The sequence below is a fragment of the Mauremys reevesii genome, linkage group 2 (genome assembly GCF_016161935.1).
Source record: "Mauremys reevesii isolate NIE-2019 linkage group 2, ASM1616193v1, whole genome shotgun sequence".
Taxonomy (NCBI): domain Eukaryota; kingdom Metazoa; phylum Chordata; order Testudines; family Geoemydidae; genus Mauremys; species Mauremys reevesii.
The window spans coordinates 249,689,942-249,711,888 of NC_052624.1; the positions used below are offsets into that span (position 1 = coordinate 249,689,942).

General features: G+C 42.3%; 1 protein-coding gene and 1 long non-coding RNA gene across 14 annotated transcripts in view; one reads left to right on the forward strand and one right to left on the reverse strand.

Annotated features, from left to right (window-relative positions):
- Positions 1-21,947, forward strand: part of VPS13B (vacuolar protein sorting 13 homolog B) — a 917,098-nt gene that overhangs the window by 721,462 nt on the left and 173,689 nt on the right. For all 13 annotated transcript variants that reach the window (XR_005593500.1, XM_039522053.1, XM_039522049.1 and 10 more), the window contains one exon: positions 16,970-17,107. Coding sequence is in view for 12 of the 13 variants with exons in the window: in XM_039522053.1 (XP_039377987.1) it covers positions 16,970-17,107 (138 nt within the window). In the remaining variant the exon portion in view is untranslated. The remainder of the gene's footprint in view (positions 1-16,969; positions 17,108-21,947) is intronic.
- LOC120396879 lies at positions 5,752-8,960 on the reverse strand. The gene is made up of 2 exons (XR_005593505.1): positions 8,921-8,960; positions 5,752-6,174 (listed from the first exon to the last, which is right to left on the reverse strand). It is a non-coding gene; the product is annotated as an uncharacterized LOC120396879 (long non-coding RNA).

A 21,947-nucleotide genomic window follows, 5' to 3' on the forward strand; every position in this document is an offset into this window, starting at 1 on the left:
CCAAACCCTCCTTCCTCAGCTTCATTAAGGGATACTTTCCTTCAAATCCCTTTCCAGTCCATTTTATCTGCTAACAATATCCTTTCCAGAATAAGCACCTGCACTGAACATCTGCCACAAGTTTGAGATACTAAATTGTGGTATTATAATCTAACTCCCCTACTTCATTCCCCTGGGCCCAGACCTTCTTTGGGGAGGGCAAATAAACCATCCCATCTTGTCCAAACTGGCAGTGAGGGAAAAATTCCATCCCAGACCCCAAGGAAAAGAGTGACGGGTGTAATGCCTGCAGCAGGTCATGAGGAAACCCTGTCCTTTTGCAAATTTCAGGGTGAGTGCTGCCTGCCCAATCCCAGTAAAAGAGGGTTGCTTTGGGGCTGCATAGAGTGTAAATACCCACAAGTTCTTCCAGTCAGCAGGAAGGGCTGGACTCAGCTGCTTTGTGCCCTTCCTGTCCATTCCTGTCAATTTCCCTCTCCTCCCTCTCTACCCCTGTTGTAAGGGGGCCCTTAAAGGGGCAACATCCCTTTTCTTCTGGACAGACAAGACCCCTTCCTCCCATGGTGGCTGCGGTGAGCACATTGTAGTAGTTAGTGCAAACATAGAGCCATCAATAAACAGGGTAATTTTGCTGCCTTGTTTGGCTTTTTTTAAATCTGCATTTTAAAAGCCATAATAATTTTAAAAGGCTTTATTTAGAATTTTTGGTGACTCCTGCCAGTAAATGATAGTTCATCAATATAGTTTCAAAACCAAATACCATCTCTAGAGATGTGGTTGACCAGAGGAAAGCAATCAAGTGAAATGTAATAACTTCCTGCCTGTGTCAGATTAATGGCTGAACTGTTTGAGGAAAGATAGGCCAAATATGATGAAGTGATAAAATTCAAACCCTTTATAAACAGATATTATTCTTCATCTCTTCATATCAAATTATATCAATACATTATTTAGACCTAAAACAGACCCTCAGATACTCATGTACCACTAATATTGACTTAATGAGAACTGTGCATTTTTGATCAGGACATTCAGGTGAATGAAGATAGACATGGATGGAATTAAGAAGAAGGCCACAACTTTATTAATTATCACTATGGAAGGATGCTATACACCCACATTCCCTGTCTGTCATATACCAGGCACTTCGGTGGGCCGAGTTTGGGAATATAGGGCTCCCACCTTATAACCAATAACTCAGAGTAGACCCTCTTCAGCTTACTCCTAGAACATAGCTCACTTCTGAATTCTCTCTCCCTCCCTCGGGTAGAGATTACCAAGTGTGCAAAGACTTGAGAGCTCCCCTTTTCCCATAGGCAAAAGGTCCACCAGAAAAATCGCAGCTCTCCTTTACCCCTGTGACCTGGTCCTTTTGGCCTTTATCTGTATTGGACACTGGCCACATGTTGTGATTCCTAACATTACAAATTTCTAATACTAATTTCTAAGTTCTACTACCTGTAACAAAACTGTTCCTCCACGATGCTGTGAGGAAGGTGAAAAAACCTACATAGCCTCTGCCAGTTTGGCCCAATGGCAAAAATACCTTACTGATCCCCAAAGAGGTGATTGATCAGACCCTCAGCATCCTAAAAACACTGTTCCTATACTATGAATACAGGGAGGGCAGCTAAAGGGAAGAAAAGCCCCCCCCCCAAGCCCCAGTAAGAGGTTTAAGCTGATGAAGGATTGGGGAGCCAATTAGGCCAGTGAGTTCCCAGCTTCCTCCTGGCAGGAGAATGGGAAGCAGGGAGAAGGAGGGACCAGACTTCATTCCCAGGAATGCACTCTCCCACTTCTTTATGAGCTGTCTTTTCCACTGCTGGTGCCATCAACCTTCTTACCCAGTAGGGAGAGGGGGAGGCTGTGTCAGGGCAGAACGTAGGACCTGATTCTGCACCACTCAAGTCAATGTTAAAAGTTTCATTAATTTTAATGAAGAATCGGGTCCTTCGTAGAGCTGGGGAAAAAATTTCAGACAAAATCTTTTTTACGCTGAAAATGCAGATTCGGGTTGATCATAACATTTCACAAATTTATGCTGATTTTGGCTAATTATTTTGGTGGAAGAAAATTTCTGAAACATCGAAGTGAGCTGTTTCAACATTGTCAGGCTAGATTCACAAGGAGATTGAGAGTGTCTACAGTGTAGTTAATAACCCACGGCTGGCCCATGCCAGCTGACTCAGCCTTGCAGGGATGGGGCTAAAGGGCTGTTTAATTACAGTGTAAATGTTTGCTCTTGGGCTGGAGCCCAGGCTTTAGGACCCTATGAGGTTGGAGGGTCCCAGACCGAATGTCTACACTGCAATTAAACAGCCCCTTAGCCCAAGCCCCGTGAGCCTGAGTCAGCAGTGTAGACATACCATTAGGCACCATTCACAAAACTCTGACAGCGCACGCACGCACACACACACACACACACCAGCCTAGTGGTTAAATCACTCACCTGGGATGTGGGCGAAATAGGTTTGATTCCCTGCTCTGGAGCAAGGACTTGCACACAGATCTCCTGTATCCCAGGTAATTGGCCTGATCACCAAGCTGTAGGGTATTCTGGGGTGGGCTTTTCTCAATCTCTGCTGTTTGAGTGGTTCCACTTTGTATAAATAATTAAGTATTGCTTGGAGCAGGGACTGGAATTGTGGTGCCCCCCTTCTCAAGGGAGTGCCATAACCACCAGCAAGTCATTCACTGTCTCTGGCCCAAATAATATTTAATTATTTATAATTACAAAGTGGAACAGCTTGAAGAGGGGTGACTGAAAAAAACACACTCCAGAATAGTCAATAATTTTGAGACTAGGGCACTCACCTGGCTGTAGAAGACCTATGTTCAAGCTCTTGCACCAGACAGGGATTCAAACCAGTCTCTCCCATGTCCTGAGTGAATGCCCTATTCACTGGACTATTAGAGCAGTATCAGCACCTCCTCTTGAGTTTTGTGAATCTAATCCTTCATTTCCAAGTTTCCTTTGCTTTCATTTAAAAATAAATAAAAAGTTTAAAAATGCATGAAATTGGAAGAAAACATTTCAATCAACCCAAAATGATTTTTTCTGACTTTTCAATTCGCCAAAAATTCCAAAACGTTTTGATTGCAGGTTGACCCAGAAAGAAAAGTTTTTTCCATTTTTCAGAGCTACTAGCTAACTGAACAATCAGTTATTGAAACAGCTCTAGGCCTTAGTGTCTAAAAGTAAAGGCTGGGATTTTCAAATTAGTATAAAAGGGTTAGGCACCCAACTCCCAGTGCCTAATGGCCATAAATTATCTTGAAAATCTCAACATAAAAGCATAAAAAGATACCAAAATAAAACCAGTATATGGCTTAAATAAAATAGGTGATGGTGCTGTGATATAAAGTTTGTAGTGCTTCTTCTTTGGGAAGACCTTCCATATTCATAACTCATGGTTCCATCACTCATGATTAACACCATCATCCCAATGTGGTAACTTGGTGGTTTTTCAAATTATTTTTATTTCTGGGATCTACCACACGTTTTTTGAGGGCAAATTGCCATGAACTACATTATTTATTGCGATAAAATATAGCATCGGGAGCTTTGCACCACATTTGTTAAACTGCTGCAGTCAGTCAGTATGATTGATATTCAGGCGAATTTCTTTGACATATTCTGACCACCTGCTAATAGTTTTGTCTGAAAGACATGCATGTATCTTCCAAATAGAAGAACAATATAAAGTTTATTGAAGGAGGCCAATTAGCTTCTGTTTTCTCTGTACAACCCTTTACTGTATTCCTTCCTGTATCTGGGATTATTGGAAAAGAAAACTAGTGTTTAAATTACATATTACAAATGAGTGCTGTTTTCATTAAATCTTTCTAGTGGAGGTACAGTTTATATTTGTGTATGTTATATACAGAGAGAAAGAGAAATGTGTGATGGTGTGCTATAAACTTTTTCTTGGCACTCGTTTGCAATGTTACCATTACTCACAACTGGCAGAACCATGAGTGAGTTATGCAGGCATCCCAAATAAATGCCAATAAAACCTTTATGCCCCCCCCAAACTCATTGTGCATTTCATATATACCATCTGTGTTACAGAAAACTATTTTAGGAATGTTTTGAAAGATTGGATTGAATATATTTTTGTGTCCCTATAAAGGCAGGCCCCTTAGTTACTGTTAATCCAACTGCACTGGACTCAGGTTTTATAAAAACCTATAAAATAATTTCTCTCTCTTCTATAGGAAAAAAAAGAATACAGATTTAAAGTCCATCACTTAGAACTTTGTAGGAGAGGAAGCAAGAGTAGGGTTCTATTATGAAGCTAGAAATCTCTCATTTCTCATGCAGTATAGCTCCTGAGACAGGTTCATGTGTAGAAAAGTTGTTATAGTCCAAAACTGAATTTTGTCCATCCTCACGTGGGTGTAATTTTGTGGGATATCTCCATTTGTAGAACAACAAAGAAATGTTTCTTTTGCAGATTGATTTAGATAACAATGATGACTCAGGGGTTCAGAGTGTTCTAAATCCCCAGGGAAATAAATTAAGACTAATAGTTGCCAGAGAACAATCATACATATATGATAATTCATGTTCTACAATATATTACATGGATATTACCTGTGCGTATGTGGTGTATATGGTATGGTATAAACACACATGCATACAAAGTCAAGTCATACTCATTGACTAGTTTATTTGATTAATTTTGTGGTGCTGTTCAAATAATGTTTTTAATACATCTATTTTTAATTAGTCGTACTGTTTATGGAATGGTATGAATAATTAGTGAATACTCTCAACTTTAAAAACAATAAGAACAGCCATACTGGGTCCGACCAAAGGTCCACCTTGTTATCTCAGTTTCCCTAGAAACCAACCCAGGGTTACACTTATATTGTTTTTATTAAATGTGGCTGTTGGATCAAACAGAAAAGAGATGGGGCTTATTCATGCACGCACACATTCATCGCATTCATACCCTCACACACACACACATGTGAAGAGTTACCAGAGACAGCAGAGGAAGCTGAGAAGCCGAAGCATAGTAGATCTGGTGTGTCCGCCTGTGGTCACGGATCCAGGTCGGCGAGCAGCAGGGGGCTTGTGTGCATGCCTTCTTCCTTTTTGGAACTGGGCGGCTCCTGTCACATACACTGAGTTTCTCTTCTGTGTCTGTCACTGAGAAGCATTCCCAGGCCTCGTTCCTTTCATGCATACCAGGTTCTTCTTTTCTTTACAGCACCCCACGATTGCCTTCTCGGGGCAGATTACATCAGACACACCTGTCTCATGTCTCCGGGCTCTATTCTTCTTGCAGTTCCTCTCCGCCCAGTCCCACATACACTCCCTTGTTCGCACTTTCTCTGATTGCGTGATGGTGTATTGCAAAGCTTGGAGGTTTATACAAGTGGCAACTGAAAAGGTTACAAAGCTTAAAAGGCTATGCTAACTAACTAAAGTTACAAAGTTTGCAAAAGGTTACAGAACTTAATGATCCTCCTAGCTAGCAACGACTGAAAAGTTAAAAATCTTACAATCGCATTCTGCTGGATTGAGCAGAGGCTTTACATAACATTTCCTGCCCCTTGGTCACCCAAATTGTGGTGACCATCCAAAGAGGGACTGCGTGCCTCCGCTCATCCATGCCAGTACTTGGATTGCCGGAACAATTCCAGATTTTCATTACACGTAGCATGTCCACAATAACAGAAATACATATCAAAAAGTTGACTGGAGGATGTAACAATGAGTGTCAAACAGCCATTATCAAGTACTACATTTAGATGAAAATCAGAGTATTCGGTGGAGATGTAAACAATCAGTAAAAAGGTAGTTATAAGCTTGATGTATCAGAGGCTTCTGGACGGAGGTGGCCACCATGGGGATAGGTGTGTGATTGACAATTTGGCAAGATGCGGAGGGGTAGGAAGAGGGAGGGGTCTGGTTAGAGTTAAAAAGGGCTGTAAGTATGGTATGTTGCTGTTCCCTGCCTGATGCGATATCTTCCCTTTTCCTAAACACCATATACCATAATGCTAGCAATTGGACAAGCGCTACAAGACAAACATAAAACTTGAAACACAAAAACACAGAACATAAGACAACGTAGAGGTTTGTCGCGACGATACACCATGGTATGTTTCAATTGTCCTTCAGCTTGTATCAGCTCTTTCTGGTGCTCTGAAAAACAGAAGCTGCAAAAAAAAAAAGAAACCTTGTCAACTATAGGCTATCGTAGAGAGGAACATGGAGTCGGGGTGGTTCCCCCTACAGGCTTGAGCTGTCCCCGATGGACCCACTTCCCATTATCAGGATATCATCCATGGGGCTGTGGCCGCAGTGACGGGAGCAGGAGCAGCAGCGATGGGAGCAGAAGCCTCAGCTCTGGGCTGACCAACCACTCCGGTGGCCTGTCACACCACTTCCTGCCTCCACACTCGCATAGCCATCTGAACATCTTTGGGCAACATTGCTGCAATAAGCCTTAATTCGGCTGTTGGAACCACAATCTCAGGGTCCTGGGGATCACCCCCCCGTGCACGAGCCGGATACCATCCAGTTAACAATCCCGCTAATTCCATTCTCTCCACAAAGACGTCAGGATCCTCCCTGCATACTGGCGGCTGACCTCATGCAGTGCTTCTCCTTGAGCCAAATTGCAAACCAGCACAAATGGGGACTGCCACCGTCCGGCTGCCTGTGTCCACAGTGCGATTCTCATATCGCACCCCGGTACTCAACAGCTTCCTAACTTCCTCTGGGTTTAACCCCTGATCCTCTATCGCCATCAGAAACTGATATGCCCATTCCAAGAATGTGCTTGCCTGGGCTGACCCTAACCACTGAGCCAGAGAAGTTCTCTGCAGGAGTCAAGGCTATTTCCTGCATAGTTACCCCAGTTACGGGTCCGGGGCTCCCTCCCTGGGACGGGGGGCCATGTACAGCTGCCACCAGGGCTGGCTGAGCTCCCGGCCCATCTGGTGGCCATCCCAGGTCGGGATTGTGCCATATGTCCCTGTCCCAGTCTCCGGGGTCATATCAGAGCAGCGCCTTTGTCCCCGATCCCAGGGGGCCTGCTTCTCTCCTGCCCAGATGGGTCCCCTGCTCTAGCACCAATCCCCGCAAACACTCCACCTGGACCTCCAACTCCTGTTCAGCTCTCTCCGTCACCTTGACAGCGGAGATTGCTAGCTGTTGACAACTTGCCCCTGCCGCTCGTGCTTGTGGGATGAATGGGCTAGTTGAACAGCCTGCGACCTGGCTTCTGGCGAGTCTGTAGCTGGTAGGGGCGGGGGGCTGCCTGCGGCCTAAACTGTCTGCGCTGGGTTGCAGGGGTATGCAGGCCTAGCGAGCGAAGCGTGGCCCTCGAGTCCTTTAGGCTATGCAGACGTTTGTCTGTCTTTTCTGAAAATAACATCTGCCCCTCGAAGGGGAGGTCTTGAATTGTCTGCTGGACCCATAGGGCAGGCCTGAGACCTGGAGCCAGGCTCCCCGCCGCGTGACCAGGGTGCGCGAGGCTGAGTCCGCCGCATCTAAGGCGGCCTGGAGGGAGGCTCGAGAGATCAGTTTGCCCTCCTCCACTAGGGCCGAAAACTCTGGCCTCGAGTCCTGGGGAAGGAGCTCTGCAAACTTCGACATGGCCGAACACGTGTTGTGACCATATCAGCTTACAACCACCTGTTGGTTGGCAATGCGGAGTTGGAGGCCCCCTGTGGAGTACACCTTTCTACCAAAGAGCTCGAGTCTTTTCGCATCCCTGCTCTTTGGCGTTGACCCCTGAGACCCCTGATGCTCTCGCTGGTTGGCCGCATCTACATAGGGGGGAGGGATAGCTCAGTGGTTTGAGCATTGGCCTGCTAAACCCAGGGTTGTGAGTTCAATCCTTGAGGGGGCCACCTAGGGATCTGGGGCAAAAATTGGTCCTGCTAGTGAAGGCAGGGGGCTGGACTCAATGACCTTTCAAGGTCCCTTCCAGTTCTAGGAGATAGGTATATCTCCAATTATGAATTAATAAAAACAGCTGGAAGAGCAGAAGAGCTTCCCTTACAATCACATTCTGCTGGATTGAGCAGAGGCTTTACAGAACACATCTAGCCCCATATCCTGTCTTCTGACAGTGGCCATGCCAGGTGCCCCAGAGGGCATTAAACAAAATGTTAGCAAAAGTATCTTTCAGTATTTGTCAAGCTCAGTCCATATGATAAACTGGAAAGACATGATTGCATTTATCAGGAACTGTTGGCCACCACACCTGTCCTCTGCCCATTAATCCAGCACCCCTGAAACAATTTATCAGATATCAGACTTTTGAACAGCTTCCCCAAAATGTAAACATTTTCTGACAAAATTTTTCATGTTGATAAGGCCTCAACTGGAGTATTGTGTCAAACAAACAAACAAACCCTATTTTGCCCATGGTGAATTTGGAACCATATATCCAAATACCCCGGTTGCAAAGTAAGAGAATAAGTACAGCTAATAGATTTTTGTGACACCTACAATCCATGCACAAAATAGGTATGGCACAGACATCACTAGTGCAGACGTTCCAGTATTTCATTTCCAGGGTGAATTAATCCTGCTCTTGATGGAGCAAATCTACCATGTAGAGAGTAATTCAGGTGTCATGACTCTTCAACTCTTGGCTTTTCTGTTACAAATGCTGTCAAGGATGCTAATTAGTGCGGTGTTATGTGGACTTTCATCATGTCACCCAGCAAAGCATTAAACTTATGCTTAAATGCTATGTTAAATCATCATTATTCATTAAGAGATAATCAATTCATTTGAAAGGAACTTTGGCCCAGTGCATAGGGCATTGGAGACTGAGTCCAGAGAACTGGGCTCTGTTCCTGGTTCTGCCCTGACTGGCTCTGTGATCTTCCCATCTCAGTTTTGCCATTTGTAATATGGAAGAAGAGTGTAAACGGTCCGACTCACCCCTGCGGCTCCTCCTACTGGTTACTCCGCAACTTAGCTCTTTTTCCAGTCCGGAGCGCCCTCTGCAGGCTGGTGATCCACCCGCTTTACTCTCAGCCCCATGTCCCTCCCTGGACCCGGTGCCCCTTTTACTCTAACTGGGTCTCCCCCTCTCAGGGGAACCCCCGCCACCACGCTATCCCCACTTGCCTCAGAATGGCTACTGCTCAGTCACTATCGAGCCCCATATCCTGGGACAGACTGCAGTGTCAGCCTTCTCATCACCGGCAACGGGGTTCGGACCTGCTGCTTTGCCTATCCTTAGGTTGCCCCCTGCAAACCCCAGTACCTCTTAGCCCTGTACTAGGCCGCAGGCCTGGGGCTTTCCTAGGCTGGAGCTTCCCCAGCCCCTCAGCCTTTTCCCCGTCCTGCTTCACCCTAGGTACTTATCTTAGCGTCTCAGCAGCCAGGCCCATCTCTCTCTAACCACAGAGAGAGACTCTCTGGCTTCCTGGCTGATCTGGCCTTTTATAAGGCCCTGCTACTCAGTTTGGGGCGTGGCCCCCAGCTGCAGCCACTTCCCCAATCAGCTCATCTCTGTCAGGCCACATTTTAAACCCGTTAAAACCCCGGAGCAGGGTCCACCCTGCTACAAAGAGGAAGAAAATCAGTATAGAAAAACTAAATGTTCTTGTAACTATTTTTATTTATGTTATCATTTAACTTTGAGACAGAATGAAAGTAAGCCATTCAGTACAATTCTATCCATATGTCAGGGCAATATATCTGTCCTATTTTCTGGTTTGCCTAGTGCTTTCATATACCTGATTGGCTAATTAATATGGGTCTCATGTTGAGTGGATTCTAATCTGAACAGGTTCAGTGCGAAACGGACAAAATCAAGATTCCAATTGCAGCCTGTTCCATGTGTAAAGGCCATGCAATAATTTTTAAAAACCTCCAAAAATAATCTAAAATAACTTTTCTTTACATCATAATATAATGATTTGAAAGTCTAATATCACGTGAGCCAGAGCAAAAGACTTATAGCACTGGGAAAGAGAGATTCCCAGTTCTGAAATGGGATAAAGCACCTGTTTCTAGCCATTATTGTTTGTGATGTCATACCTTAAACCTGTCACCAAATCACTAACACCACAGACCAGTGTAAATTTTGGGTGGGGGAGGAGAGGCATAGGGGAGTCGTTATATAGTTTTGGAGAAAGAAGGAAACATTTATGGCACAAGTTATTCATTTATTTTTATAGTGGCAGCTCTGTCATGTAGCAAGTGGAACTATGTGACATTGTAGACATAAAATGTTGTAGACATTAAATGTTTCACCTTCAGTTTGTAAGCAAAATAGACATCTTGAGTCATTATTAGTCCAAAGAAATCCAAACTGACACAGTAAACCTTGTATAGGTCTTAAATTTGTGAGAGGTATTGAAAAGTATTAGAATGCAATAAGGCCAGCAAAGTCTATCCCATCTTCTTTGCAGACAGCTAATTTTTAAAAGTGAAAGTGCAGATATTTCTTACAGGCAAGTTATAGTGGGAGAAGAAAGTAAGAAATGTGTATGGATAGGGGAAAGTGATTGAAATTTAGTGTTGGCATGTCTGATATTCACTGCAAAATCTTCTTCAGGATATGTTTTTCTTGTTTTTTATTCATAAACATCTTTGCTGCTAAAGAAAAACAACTAGGAAAACAATATGTCCTTGTTTGTCTGAAAGGGTCATTACTGATTTTGTAGCGTCATGGGTATCCAAAGGAATGAGGTGAGACCACGTAATGAAATATATCCAACATATGTTAATACAGCCAGAGCCCACCCACAGCAGTGCCTGCCTCTCCTAGAGCTAGCAACAGGTGGCCCACTCCCCAAAAGAACACTTCCCATTGCCCCAAGCCTCTCTCTGAAATCACCCCCCCCACCCTGCAACCCAGCTAGTGGGGGAGGGGATGCTTGTTACAGTGTCGTAACTATGGGCAAGTGGAATTGTGGTTGTGTATGGATGTTCCACTATACATTTCTGCTTTGTCCGAGTTTTATTTTTGTAATTGTAAATCTTAATTACTGTGATGGTTCTGAGAGCCAGGGATAGGAGTTTCGTATAAAAATAAATATCCTAAAAAATAAATAATACTGACTGCTTAATACCTCCTGTTAAAAGGGATGGCTGCTTTGTGAGATGACCTGTGAGCCGGTTCCTATTTTAAATGTAAAAATAAAGCAACATTTTCATTCCATGCTCACCCTGCTTGGAACAAAATCTAAACAAAAGTTACATCTTCTGCCAGCACCTTTATTTCTCAGAACTGCTTAGTGGCCAACCCCATTTAAGAAGAAGTGTCTGCAATTGTTTGTAACATAATATTATTAGCTATGCTTATAAATATTTTTAAATTCATATTTGTTTTGTTTCGGGTAATGCAGTCCAGATTTAGTAGCCTCGTTTCTTAAGCATGATTCCCAGGACATTTTTGAAAAATATATATACCGGTATTTTTTTGTGTTTGTTTGTGTGTTTCTGTTTGTTTTTAGAGAGATGAATGTGCAGCCTGGTAATTTGTAAAGTAGAGAAATTTCCCAAGAAATATTTGTTATGCACAGAATGTCTCCAACTTCCTCCAAAGAACCATTTCAAAAACAGCTATTATAAGGCCACCTAAAGAGCAATCTTGATCATAGTGAATGCATTTTTTTTTCAGTCCAGCCCTCTGATGGCACAAGGGTCCACTGAGAGTGGACTTAGAGGCTCATCCCTGCTTTAGTTGGGGGCCCAAGCAAAATAGGGTGGGGCTGGGGCCATGTCAGGCAGCATCTGCTGGTGGACTCATGCGGTATACCAATAAGATTTTAAAATTCCGTGCGCTGGCAGAATCCTTGAAGAAATCCGTTGCAGTGCCAACTGTTCCCCTTAGAGTAAATTCGCTTTCCAGCACAGCCGCATCTAAGGATATATATGGAAGCACAAATTGGATTACCTGGAACAGCACGGATTAAAGTTTGCTGTAGGTAACTGCATTCCTTAGTCTTTCAAAAAGTCTGTGAACTTCCTATCAAAAGGTATTCAATGGATGCTTTGGAAAAATATGTCCCAGAACTTAGCTGTTAGAAGCCCCAGTCATGGACTAGGACCCCATTATGCTATGTGCTTTATAAACCCAGAACAAAAAGACAATCCCTGGCCCACAGAGTTTACAGTCTAAGTACAAGACAAGAGACAACAGATTGATACAGACAGACCAACAGAAGAGTTCAAGAAAACAGTGAGGGTATATTAATCAGCACAATAGGCAGTGGTCTCAGAACACCAGCAGCCAAACCATTGTCAAATTATCTGTAGGCATCATGGCAAAGAGGTCTAAGGAGCATTTTGAAGGAGCATGAAGGGACATATGAATCTTTAGCGCATCTGGCATGTAAATATCTTGTGACGCTGGCTAAAACAGTGCCATGTGAATGCCTGTTCTCACTTTCAGGTGACATTGTAGACACGAAGCGGGCAGCATTATCTCCTGCAAATGTAAACAAACTTGTTTGTCAGAGCGATTGGCTGAACAAGAAGTAGAACTGGGTGGACTTGTAGGCTCTAAAGTTTTACATTGTTTAATTTTTGAATGCAGTTTTTTTTTACAGTGATCAGGGGCGGCTCTACGTATTTTGCCACCCCAAGCATGGCCAGGCAGGCTGCCTTCGGCGGCTTGCCTGCGGGAGGTCCCCAGTCCCACGGATTTGGCGGCATGCCTGCGAGAGGTCGCTGAAGCCGCGGGACCAGCAGACCCTCCGCAGGCATGCTGCTGAAGGCAACCTGCCTGCCGCCGTCGCGGCGATTGGCAGAGCACCCTCCGTGGCTTGCCGCCCCAGGCACGTGCTTGGCATGCTGGTGCCTGGAGCCACCCCTGACAGTGATACAAGTACTGTAATGCAATCACTTTATTAGGTGAATTGAAAAATACGATTTCTTTTGTTTTTTACAGTGCAAATATTTGTAATAAAAAATAAGTTTAAAGTGAGCACTGTCCACTTTGTATTCTGTGTTATAATTGAAATCATATATTTGAACATGAAAATTTTTTAAATAAATGGTATTCTCTTATTGTTTAACAGCACAATTGATCACATGATTAATTGCGATTATATTTTTAATTGCTTGACAGCCCTAATTATTCTTGTTTTATAGATGAGGAAAACAATTCACAGAGAGGTTAAAAGACTTACCCAAATTCCCACTGAAAGATACTAAAAAAGGTAGAATTTCTCTCCTACTAGAAACACATTTAAACCTACTTCTGGCCACATTTAGACCTTTATACTGCAAAGAGCTCTACACAGGTGGGTCCATGTGCAGAGGAAGGACCTTAGAATGTATTGCAAGCTGTATTTCCTTCTTCAGGCTTTTCCACTGTGTACATAGCCATTAATTTCCCATACGCGCTTGAAAGGAGAATGCCATGGACAGTTTGTGAGGTCAATTTTATATTGTTTTTTCCCCTTAAACAGGTGTTTGTGCTGGAAAGTATGACAGGTCCTTTAACATTATTGTTATCTATAATTAGTTAACATTATTGTTATCTATAATTAGTTAATTCTAAAATAAGAGTTTTGGAAAGGTTATAAAACCTCATGTGTCAGAGTTTAAGCCCATTTCTAACTATTAGGTGTCAGGATGAGTTTTTCATTGAGAACAGGATAACCATATTTGTCTACTTCTGAGTTCACCTACCTCTGACGTATCTGGTACTGACCCCCATCAGATGGGATCCTGGATTATTTCCATACAAGGTCTGATCTACTATGGCAATTCCCATGTACCCGTGTTTCACACTCATTATGGTGAATCCTATATCAGATTTTTTCTATAGGAGGCAGCTTCTGGCAGAGACGTAATCCATTCATTTTCAGTTGACAGAGCCTCTGATTCTCAGTGTCTCAAAATTACCATCTTGGCTATCAGTACATAATAGTTATTCATATGCTTTTTATCTTTGATGCCACAGAGTAATCTATCACATCATGCAGTAGATAACATGTCTGACTCTCTTCTCTCTTTTCCCTCTTTGTGTGTTTCCTCTTCTCCTATCCACTTTTCAGTCCTTCCGCTTTCCCCCTACTCCTTGCCCCCGCTGGTTCCTCAGTAGTCCTCTTGCCCTCTCCTTTTTACTCACATTTCCATCCCTCTGACTTCCAAGGGCTTTTATTCAAACAAATAACTACAAATCCAAGTGTTGATTTTTGAGGGAATCATAGGAAATGGAGGTGGCAGTGAACTATTATAGTACTTCATCTAGCCTAGTCCCTGCCAATGCATAATTGTTCCCTATTGTACATTTTATAGTGTTTTCTTCATTCTATTTTTAAACATTCTAAACTATAGTGTTTCCACCAGTTCCCTGAAGAGATTATTCCATATTCTAATAAATCTCACCATCAGGAAGTTCTTTAATATTCAGCCTAAATTTTCTCTCTTCTAAATTTCATTCCATTATTTCTGTGATAATTTATACCTTCTGTGGCATGCTGAATGATTTATTCCTTCATTGGTGTTTAACCCTACAAATATTTGTACACTATTTTCCTCCCTAGATTGAACCTCAGTCAAGCAAGTCGTATTTTACACCTTTTACCTTTCCTCATAAATTAATCTGTCCAGCCTCCTGGTAATTTTTGTTGCTCACTCCAGTTACTCAGTATTAGCATCTAAATAACCCAGTTATTTCACCACCCAATCCTAACTTTGCAGTCTTTCAATCATAGTTTTCTTTTCATTACTTAAGAACTTCATTAATGATCCAGGTTTGGCATCATTTGGATCTTTTAGGTTATCGGGAGAATTAAAAATCCCTGATGAACATGAATAGTATCCTGCAGTTTCAAGCACCTTGAGCTGCATTTGTATATCTAATATGTAATCAAAGAGCTTTCCCATATGTTAACACTTTTCATCTATTTTGTTGGATATCTTCATATTTAAAGAGTTAGGCATTTTATAGTATAAATACTTCTTTAGATGGATCATAGAAAAGTGCATATAAGTATTAAGCAATAGAAAAGGTGGACAAAATTTGCAGATCTTTTCTAGCAACAATACCTACCTGTCAGTTTATATATATCAGTGACATTCATTGCATTATATTCTGTAATCTTTACAAGGCTTTCATTATATGATAGCTGACATTTGTATGCTGTTAGTAACAGTATGATGGATAGTTAGTACAAAAAATAAGACTTTGTGGTATGGAACCAAAACAAAAATGACAATGTTTAGAACAACAAGAGTATTTGGAAGTAACAGTAGTTTCTGCAGAAACAAATTGTTGTGAGTTCTTCTGAAGCTGTGCATTTAGAATAAGGAAATGAGAATATAAGAATGTAGCATAATTTATAAACTGTGACATACAAACCTAGATAGTAATAAAAAACTCTTGTTATTTATTTGCACATTTGCATATTATTTGTACTATGCTAGGCAGTGTTTAGATACAGAGAAAGACACACTCTTGCCCTAAAGAGCTAATAATATATGAAGGAATACACCATACCATACTCTTCAGCAAAATTAAAGAGAAAGTATAATAGCCATAGAAAATGCAGAAATATAAATGGACAAAGTACATGTATGCTGTGTGCAGTGATCAGGAATGAAGAGCTCTTAAAATAACTGTTGAGAAGTGACTTTATAAATGGATAGTGTGAAGAATGTAAAGGAAAAAAAGTATTTTGTCTGTAATGTAAATACCACACAGTATATACACTGCTCTAAAGTCATTGCTTGCCTGAAAATTGATCAAATAAAAGCAGAAGAATGTGCTAACTTTTGATCTTTTCCATATAGATCTAAAGTCACGATCAATTGGTTTCCGTCTGTTCTTTGAAATCACATAAGGTTCTTATGTGCCAAGTTTTATATGAATCACATGATAAGGTCAAGTAATACAAATTCCAAAGCTGACTTTCTATACCCAGGTCACATATGACTGTGATACTATATTACCATATGTTGACTATAATGGTGGGTATGTAAATGCTGATATTGAAAGAAATCCTGTCAGTAAAACCCAAGATAAATAAAACTATAGTAACACTTTTCAAATTAACTAAAAATGAGAGGAACTCGATGGCAAAAAAAAAAATTACAAAATAGAAAGAGGCAAAGGCCAGCATGGCATTCTGTGATCATAAAATCAGAGAGAGAAACAGTCTTGGAACTAAAGAAAAACTGTGAATATTTAGACTATTTTTTTTAAAAATCATGAAATGCCAAAATTCAGCAGTTACTTTTTAATAGAGTTATTTAAAAAAATGCTGGGGATTGCCAAAGATTAAAAATAATCTGGTGATGTTTTTGTCATCTATGGGAGCCAGAAAATAAAGAAATACATAGCACTGAGCAAAAGTTAATTTGACCTTTTATTCATAATTGTGAATATTAAGGATTGACAAAAGGAATACCATTAAAGGATACCTGCAGCAGTAGCTACTGAAGTAAACTTCAAAAGCCTAGCAGTAAAAAGTGACTGCAATGTCAGTGAAACTCTAAATAACTACATTGCATGCTTGAGCGTGTAATGTTCTGATCTTTTAGACTTCTGTATAATTTCTGCTTTCTGTTGTTTGTGTTTACTGTGATGCAAAGAAAATCTAGAAGTAGTAACTAGTAAAGGTTTCATTTCACTAATAGCAACTTTTAGCTCATACGCCCATTTTAGGTAGAATAAGTAAAATGTTCCTTGCAGTTAAGCTAAACTGAACAGATACTAAGAACAGCCATGTCAATGTCTTTTTATATTTACTAATATAGTATTTGGCTTTTCTTGCACACATTACAAATTAAATATAATTATTGTAATGTTCTCTGTCATATATACATATGCACACACTAATGTACATGCAGCTATACTGGCTCTATGTATATAACGACAAACACTGCATATAAAATAGTATATAAATGCTATAGTAATGTGTATATGCTTAACCTCATTTTGTTTTGCTTCCCCTATTCTATTTTATCACACTACTAGCATATCATTAATAAATATGATGATTATCTTATCACCTGCAGATCCTGGAAAGACACTTCCAGAAGCGCTTGATTACTGCAAGGTTTGGCTACAGACAGTAGCAGGAGAGATAGATGCTAAAAGTGGCATTCCTCCTCCTCTCATCACACTGCAAATTAAAGACTTTCTCAATGGGCCAGGTAAGTGGTGCACTTTTGGTCAAAATGAATTTTCTAATGTAATCTGTGTGTGCATTTCTTTATAAATGAACATGCCAGAAAAATGTTTCCTTCTTTCTCCATAAATGTGGATTTTTTTTAATTAATTTTATTTATTCATTTTTGCCAAAAACTACACTGGAGAGAGTCCCAGGTTGAACAGAATTAAAGTGACAGATTTAAGGTCAGGTAAATTTATCTTTCAGGACTAGACACTGGAGCCTTAAACCCTAGAAATTTCAAATTTATAGATTTCTAGTAGAACACAAAATACCTGCTTCTAGGCTTTGGAAAGCTCATGCTCAGTTTGTCTATAAGGTGCCACAGAACTCTTTGCTGCTAATTTAGAGACTTTCCTTAGGAATGGAGTTGAGCTTGCAGCTGAGCAAACCCAGGCAGTCTCTACTGGTGGGTTTCACTTTCCTGTGATGGAAGTGATTCCCCCAGGTGCTAAGTAGACAATAAATCTCCTACCTCCAAATATAATGGTGTGAACAGTGGCACTGGAACACTTTTTTAGAGTGGGAGTGCTACAACCCCTCTTACCTCTGTCTGCACCCCCTCACTGTCCTGTAGAGCTGGGGGTGGGAGCAGGGTCATGGCTCCGGGATGGGAGGACATGGACAAAGCACGGGGCCAGCAGGCGGGTGTAGGGCCGGCAGCTGGGACCGGGGCCAGAAACCAGGACCAGGATTGGGCATTAGGCTAGCAGCTGGGACCAGGGCCAGGCGCACGGGCACAGAGCCAGGCATGGGGCCAGCAGCTGGGCACAGAGCAAAACCCTGTGCAAAACCTTAGTTCCCTCACCTATGGGTGTGAATAGGATGAGTCTCTGCTCTATCCTCAACAATATAGGCAGATTCTGAGTCAGTGTTCAAATTCGCTCCTTCCTGGTCTTTGGCTTTATAGGCAACTCCAAAACAATAATGCAATATAAACCTCTGCATGTTTCCTTCTAGATCTTGGCAGTTTCCCTCCAAAACCTCTTTTGGCCTAAGAAACATAGCTACATTCTTATCACATGTCTGGTTCGTTGGACCCATTTCTAAGCATATCTCAGCAATAATTACCCTGAATCTTAACATAAAATTTTGGCTCAAGGTGGTTCCAACAGAACATCCCAGCCTTCCAGTACAGGGTTTTATAACCTGTTAGAACTGAGAGCTTGGTCAAATAATTTAATCTTCTTTAAGTACCATTCCACAATGTTAGAGTTTTGATTAGATTGCCTTAAAACAAAGACCATACTTGCATACGACCACACAACTGCAATAAGTGCTGTTTCAGACCTAGTGAAAAGAAAAGTTGCAGTGGTTTAATTCAACAACATGCTAACATCAACAATACAATAAAAACCTCCCAGACAAGACTAATTCCAACACGTGGCTGGCAGGGTTGCTGGAACAATTTTTAGAGTGAGGGTGCTAAGAGCCATTGAACCAAACTGTAAACCCTGTATATAATGGAAACCACTTCAAGCCAGGGGGTGCAGCAGCACCCCCATTCCTTCTAGTTTCAGCACCTATGGTAGTTCAGCATCTGAGAAGTAGCTGAACCCACCAGGAGTGAGAAGAATGGCTCCTTAATGGTTCTGTGGTAAGCAGTTAGTTGGCCAGATACAGTTATCCTGTGATTGTCTGGCAAGGGCAAGGACCTCAGCAGTCATCTTCAGAGGGCCTCAGCAAGGCAACCTAGGAACACATGATATTGGTGGCAGCAGGGGAAACCAATATATCATTACTGAATTGAATACTCTGCTAAAATTCATTCGCAGGTACTAGTGCATATATTGCACCATTCTGTCAATGTCAAATACTATAATACTCATGTTCCTACTATATTACTACTATAAATATTTTCTAAGGACTTCTTTATGTTCATTTTATGTATTTATTTTACAATCAATTGATGTATAGACAAGTGCATTAGTCCTGGTCTACACTATGGGGTTACGTCAAATTTAGCCACATTAGGTCGATTTTAATATGAACCAACCACACAACCAACCCCATTCCGTTGACTTAAAGGGCTCTTAAAATCAACTTCTGTACTTCTCCCTGGTTAGGGGAGTAGTGCTAAATTCGACCTTGCTGGGTCGAATTTGGGGTAGCGTGGACGCAAATCGACAGTATTGGCCTCTAGGAGCAATCCCAGAGTGCTCCATTGTGACCGCTCTGGACAGCACTTTGAATTCCGATGCACTAACCAGGTACACAGGAAAAGCCCCGGGAACTTTTGAATTTCATTTCCTGTTTGGTCAGTGTGACGAACTTAGCAGCACAGGTGACCGTGCAGTCCCCCCAGAATCGTAGAGCGTACAATGTTTCTACGCTCCCCCCATCATCTCCATCTCTGAGGTTATCACAGATTAGAAGGTGAGAAAAACACACTCGTGATGACATGTTTTCCAAGCTCATGCAGTCCCGCACTGATAGGGCACAGCTTAATGCATGGAGGCATTCAGTGGCAGAAGCCAGGAAAGAATTTAGTGAGTGCGAAGAACGGAGGCAGGACACGATGCTGAGGATAATGGGGGAGCAAATGGATATGATGAAGTGGTCTGTTGGGGGAGCAATGGACATGATGAAGCCTCTGTTGGAGCTGCAGGAAATCCAACAAGAGCACAGACCCCCAGCCGCCTCCCCTCCTCCCCATGTTCCATAGCCTCTTCACCCCGATGCCCAAGAACGCGGTGGGGAGGGGAGGCACCGGACACCCAGCCACTCCACTCCAGAGGATGGTGAAAGCAACAGAAGGCTGTCATTCAACCAGTTTGATTTTTAATGTGGCTACAGTAAGCAATGTGGCCTTGTCCTTCCCTCCTCCCCCACCCCACCTGGGCTACCTTGTCCGTTATCTCATTTTTTTTAATTAATAAAGAAAGAATGCATGGTTAAAAACAATAGTTGGCTTACCAGGAATTAAAATCAACAAAGGGGGTGGGTTTGCATTAAAGAGAAACACACACAACTGTCACACCGAAGCCTGGCCAGTCATGAAACTGGTTTTCAAAGCCTCTCGGATGCACAGCACGCCTTACTGTGTTCTTTTAATCACCCTGGTGTCTGGCTGCTCAAAATTGGACACTGGGCGATTTGCCTCAACCTCCCACCCTGCCATAAACATCTCCCCTTTACTCTCACAGATATTATGGAGCACACAGCAAGCAGCAATAACAATGGGAATGTTGGTTGCGCTGAAGTCTGACCTAGTCAGCAGACATCACCAGAGAGCTTTTAAATGTTCAAAGGCACATTCTACCACCATTCTGCACTTACTCAGCCTATAGTTGAACTGCTCCTTACTACTGTCCAGGCTTCATGAGCCATGGGAGCAAAGGGTAGGCTGGGGTAGGCGCAACCGCGCGGTGCTGCCAGCTGGGAGAGTAGCCTGAGGCAGAAGCCTCCAGCTCGCAAGATATTCCAGGCAGGACTGAATCTCCATGAGACGAAACTTAAAGAAGAAAATGACCTGGGGTCTCTGGCTCCCATTTGGTGCTCTAGGACAGGGGTTCTCAGACTTTTGTACTGGTGACCTCTTTTACACAGTAAGCCTCTGATTGCCACCCCCCTTATGCATTAAAAATACTTTTTTATATATTTAACACCATTATAAATGCTGGAGGCAAAGCAGGGTTGGGGTGGAGGGTGACAGCTCGCAATCCCCCATGTAATAATCTCACGACCCCCTGAGGGGTCCCGACCCCCAGTTTGAGAACCCCTGCTCTAGAAGGAGGATAGCCATATCTGTTCAGGCCTCACCGAGGTCTGCCAGGAGCACCCAGGAGACATAGAATGGCTATCAGTCCTACTGCACCGTCTGCCACGAAGGCAAGGAGCTGCTGCTGTGTAGCAATGCTGTACCGCATCTGCCAGCAGCACCCAGGAGACGTACAGTGACGGTGAGCTGAGCGGGCTCCATGCTTGCCGTGGTATGGCATCTGCACAGGTAACCCAGGAAAAAAGGCACAAAACGATTGTATGCCATTGCTTTCACGGAGGGATGGAGAGAGGAGGGCCTGACGACATGTACCCAAAACTACCTGCGACAATGTTTTTGCCCCATCAGGCATTGGGAGCTTAACCCGGAATTCCAATGGGCAGTGGAGACTCTAGGAACGGTGGGAGATCTACCCACAGTGCACCGCTCTGTAAGTCAATGCTAGCCATGGTAGTGAGGACGCACTCCGCCGACTTAATGCGCTTAGTGTGAACATACACAATTGACTGTATTAAATCGGTTTCTAAAAATCGACTTCTGTAAAATTGACCTAATTTCGTAGTGCAGACATACCCTTAGATGATAGCCATTGAAGACAACTGATCTGCTGTTCAGCACATTTGTCAAAGTTATACAAATACAGTCAGGAACCTGGATATAACAATTGCAATGACAACTGAATATGCCTCTATACATGTATCAGAGGTTCACTGTTTTTTAGTAAGTAAAACACTTTCCCTAAGAAAAATAGTTTTGGAAAGGTGAGTTTGAAACAGTTCTACTAGTCCAAATATGTACATAACTTATGATGCAGTATAGTAGTTAGAAAACAGTCTGTAAATGGTTCCCAGAATTTGCTATCTTAGATGAAACTTTAGTTATTGTAAACAGTTTGTCAGCTAAAGTAGATAAGTAGATGTTGTTCCATAGAAAAAAATTATTTTTTCACCACGGAGGAAGCCAGATTGTCACTCTATATTAACTTAGAGATAAAAAAAACTACAGCTAGTAGCTAGACTTGGAAACCACCAATTAAAAGGGAATAACAGGATACATTAATACACTTCTTGCCACATGAGTGGATTATTTTGTACATTTTTGG